This window comes from Drosophila willistoni, chromosome 3R (assembly GCF_018902025.1).
Source record: "Drosophila willistoni isolate 14030-0811.24 chromosome 3R, UCI_dwil_1.1, whole genome shotgun sequence".
In the NCBI taxonomy this organism is placed as follows: Eukaryota; Metazoa; Arthropoda; class Insecta; order Diptera; family Drosophilidae; genus Drosophila; species Drosophila willistoni.
Window position 1 is genome coordinate 13,097,996 of NC_061086.1, and position 4,455 is coordinate 13,102,450.

The following is a 4,455-nucleotide window of genomic DNA, read 5'->3' on the forward strand; positions in this document are numbered from 1 at the left end:
ATTAAGTTTGTGTTTTGGGTTTTGTGTGTGTTTGGATGCAGATAAGATGCAGTCGTTCTATCCCTCTCTCTTTCTCTCAATCGGTATCTCTATCTCTCTCTATCCTCTTTCAAATCCGGCTTAACTTGGCTTCATAATTGGCTGCCGCAAACATTTTAATGAGGCGAAACGCCCACGTCACTGTCATCGTCACGTTTTCCGGCAGAAATATTTGCAAGAAATGGCAATGGCATAATTAAGAAGATGATGGAGAAGCAGATGGTGTTGATGATACCCACTCGTCGTTGTTGGTGTTTGGCGATGAGGCGGAAATTTGAATGCCAAGGCATTTGTTGAGATGTTAATATGATATGCAAGCCAGCTGGAGGATATGCATTTACATATTCTCGCCGGCTCCATTAAATTCCAATGCACAGCGAAAGCCAGGTGACAGATGCAGTTCGCCATAACCAACACATGCCTTCCCAACTCCCCACTCCCACCACCACCACCAACCCCACCATCGTCTTCACCTATTCCTCATTCTCTAAAGAAGCGTGTGTGCATTAACACCTCAACATCAGGAGCGTGGCATCTCTCTTTTCTCTGTCACGTCTGGCGGCCTTTCGCAAGCCTGTCAAAATGTTCTTCCTTCTATATCCCTTCCACCGCATAGTTGCTACCTTGTGTCACAACAATTCTCCCCGTGTATGTGTGTGTGTGTGTGTGTGTGGCACGTAATGACATGCGGCTGCCAATGTTGTGGACGCGCAGCATCCATCGCCAAGTGCGCCCTGCATAATTTATGCATGTATGCAAGCAACTGAAAGCCCAACGAATGTCACCCGAAAAACCACAAATCTTGCCATGCCTCAATGCTTCAAAATGATGCACCAATGTCTATATACATACATGCTGCGGCGGCAGCAGCAGCTTCCTTTTCTCATGAGATGCATCTTAAAGTGGCCGTCATGGAGATTTATTTATTGCTGAAGTGGAAAACGAATGATTAGCTCATTTTCAGCATCCTTTTTTGCAACTCATATGATAGAAAGCCAACAGATAGCCCAATGATTCTTACAAATCAAAGCATTTGCGGTATTTAAGTCTTTAACTTAACTTGAAATTTTGCCGATTTGAAACAAAAAATACTTTCACATTTCCTTTGCTGCAAAAAAACGAGAATTAGGACATAGAGAGAAAAATTTTAGTGCAAATTTGTTTTAGCATTTTTCTACATTTTTGTGGAAGTCGATGAGAAATTCCCAGAGCATATCTTTAATACTTTTCAAGTGCCAAAATTTTAAAGAGCCACAATTTATGTACATCTATGTATGTGAAAGTAAGATATTTGAAATCTTCAAATTTTCCTGCAATTACTAAAAGTCTATTATCCAAATGAATGTGGAATTCAGGAGTTTGAAATATATACAAATTTTTTAGATATTGGCTGAAAATTTAAAATTACTATCGGCTGAAAATTAACGAAATGGCCCTAATCTGTTTTAGGTCAAGAACTACTTTATAGACTTCAAACATTTTAATCCGTTGCAAATGAAGCTACTTGCAGAATTTTAATCTTTAACTTTACTTTAAAAAAATCCTTTGTTTTTAAATGAAACCTTTTTGTGGATTTTTAATCTTTAACTTCACTTTTTTTTATCATTTAAGACTTTGTTCTTACTTTTTGATGCATTCGAGGAAGTAGTACATAATCATTCCTAACGTTTTCAAATGCAGTTTATGTTTAGTCCTTTTTTGAGAAACAAAAAATATTTCTGAAAGCCCAGGATATTTTTATGAATAGATAATACAGTGTAATGCTGAGTCCGAGGTTCTTTACAGATGATTTTGCCGATTGCGGAAACCCCAAAGACTTCTTAAATGAAGACAACTTTAATCTAAGATTTTAAATGCTTCTACTTATAATAGAATTATAGAATTAAATGCTATAATAATAGAAGTTCTATTATCTAGAATTTGTGGCTACAACCATTCTAAATGAAATTTCAGAGGATTTTGAAGTTAGACCTGCGAATGTTTTTACATTTTTTCCTTGTACAATAGTTTTATTGGTTAATATAAAATATCTAAGCACTGTTATCCAATATATGTGTATATTTACAAAACCATAAGTGTGGCTATAAATAGGAATATTTAATCTATTTAGAATGTTTCAATAATTATAAATTTACCCAAAATTCATAGTTTCAGTTCGTTAAAAGTTTGGGCTAAGTTCCTAAGTTTTTCAGGCAATCCCAATTCATCGGCTATAATCAAATATTGTCCATAAGGCAGAGAAGTTAATGCTTCCGACTGTTTGTCCAATTCAAATTGCAATGGAAACTTTTCAGATTGCGGCCATTTGTTAAGCTCGTACTCTAGAGTCCAGCGTGCAGCCAAATCTTTATAGTAGCCCTTTCGCAATGGATCGACTTTTTGCAATTTCTGCAAATGTTCTAGACTCTTTGCATGATGAGATGATGGGTCTATTGCACGCATTAACAAGGAACTGGTGAGTAGAGTCCATTTACTGTCGGGTTCGTAGTCCAGTAGATCAAGACAGGATTGCAATTGAGTCTCAAGTTCTGCCTTCAGATCTTGACTGCATGACGAAGATAAACTATTAGGCGGCTTAAAGTAAAAGTAACCTCTATTAAGGGGTAAAGCACTGAGCTTAATTTGCTGATTGGGCAATTTCAATTCATACGATTCTTGGGCTTCGATGGTTATGGTTTCTGTAGACTTCCAAATGCTTTTGTCCCTATTAACAGGCAGCCAGCTGGAGATATCTACCGAGGAATCTTTTCCGACTAATTGCACTTTAGCATTGAATGCTGGAAATGGTTTGTCAAGACCTATCACAGCCTTGCCATGTGGATCTAGACGAAAGGCAACCACTGTAAATGCATCTTTATCACCATGAAAACCTTGGCCCAGCAACCAACGTTGATAGAACCAGGCGCTACTGTCATTGGGATCGGTAAAGGCAGCCGTTAGGACCATTTCCAGTTCCTCACGTAGCTTCTCCTCGCTCATGGGCCGATCTTGCTGCTCATTGGGATAAAGTTGCGGTAGCAGCAAACTTCTATGATGCCATGACGAGTAATTGCTGAAGTTCACCTTGATCTTCTCGGTGCAAAAGTCCAATTCCTGTTTGTTGGGAACCTGCGCCTTGCCGGTTACATAACGGCGATAGTCCCAGGTATGGAAATTGCGCTCATCGTATTTAAGATACTTATTGCAAAGCTGCAACTCACGTTGCCAATCTGCCAAGGGGTTTTGCTCCAAGGACCAGCAGCGATGATGCCAAGCATTATAGGACTTGGGATTAACCATTAGACATTGCTCAGTTAACTGCAATTCATGGTTCAAAATGGACTGTAGTTGATCCTCCACTGGCAGCTTTTGTGGTGAGTCTACCACCTCTTTGGGTTCTTCCTCCGCCTCATCTTTTTTTGGTTCATCCTCCGGCTTTACACTGTTTTCTTGTTGCTTTTCCTCCTCTTCTGTAATTTTTCTTATCTTCTCGAGGACACATTCACGTCGTATGTTCCACAAAGTGGAGACATCTGGATTTCTTAGTAGAATTTGCGTTGTCAATCCCAGCATTTCGTCATCCAGTTCGCCCCCTGCCCGTTTCTTTTGAATCTTGGTCATAGCTGCCCGGTATGCTTTCATCTTTAGGGCCTGCTCCTTTTTCTTGCGCTCCCGTTCCTCCTCTGTAGTGCGCACTTTTACTCGGCCGTGCATCTTGGTTGCTTTTGGAATTAAATAGGAGAATATAGACGCGTTTCTTTTCGTTTTTCTGATATAAAATTAGTGGACTGATGAGTGAATCAGTAAACAGCTGATTACATTTTTTTTGCTTACTGGCAACATTAGCATCAGTGCTGCCATATTGTTTCCTATAGTCTACTTGGTGGCGCCCCCTGTATATTAGTGTGACCACATTTTGCATGCTCTGGCAACTCCAGTAAATAGTGCCAATGTCTAACATTAATTTCGACTCAGCCCTTCGCACTTCGACTCAGCCCTTAGCACTTTTCTCTTAGCCCTTAGCACTTTTGAATCTGTCATTATTAGTATGGAGCTTTGTCTTTTTGAATCATCTCCGCACTTATTATGTATTATAATTAATTATTATTATAATAAAGTATAGGACACAAATGTAAAACTATTAACATAACTATTTATTACAGCATAGTTATGTTAAGGGTGTAGTTGTCGCCTATTTATTACAGCACAGGCTACAACTACACCCTATGCTCTGGCTCGGATTTGAACTCTGGTGTTAATTGATCCCGGCCGGAAGTTTATTTTGCATCATATATTATTTATATATATGTATATATAATTTATATTAACAATATCCGTTGTACAATATATTAAAGCTATGAAATATTTACAGAAAACAGAGCGAAATAGTTCGGCTGTTTTGCTAAACAATGCCTGTTTTGCAGGGCAAGGAAGTCT

General features: G+C 38.8%; 1 protein-coding gene across 1 annotated transcript; it reads right to left on the reverse strand.

Annotated features, from left to right (window-relative positions):
* Window positions 1-2,019: 2,019 nt before the first annotated feature.
* On the reverse strand, window positions 2,020-3,840 carry LOC6651386 (geranylgeranyl transferase type-2 subunit alpha). Its single transcript, XM_002073748.4, has one exon. The coding sequence runs from the start codon at window positions 3,730-3,732 to the stop codon at window positions 2,182-2,184; it is 1,551 nt and encodes a 516-aa protein (XP_002073784.1). The 5' UTR covers window positions 3,733-3,840; the 3' UTR covers window positions 2,020-2,181.
* Window positions 3,841-4,455: the final 615 nt, after the last annotated feature.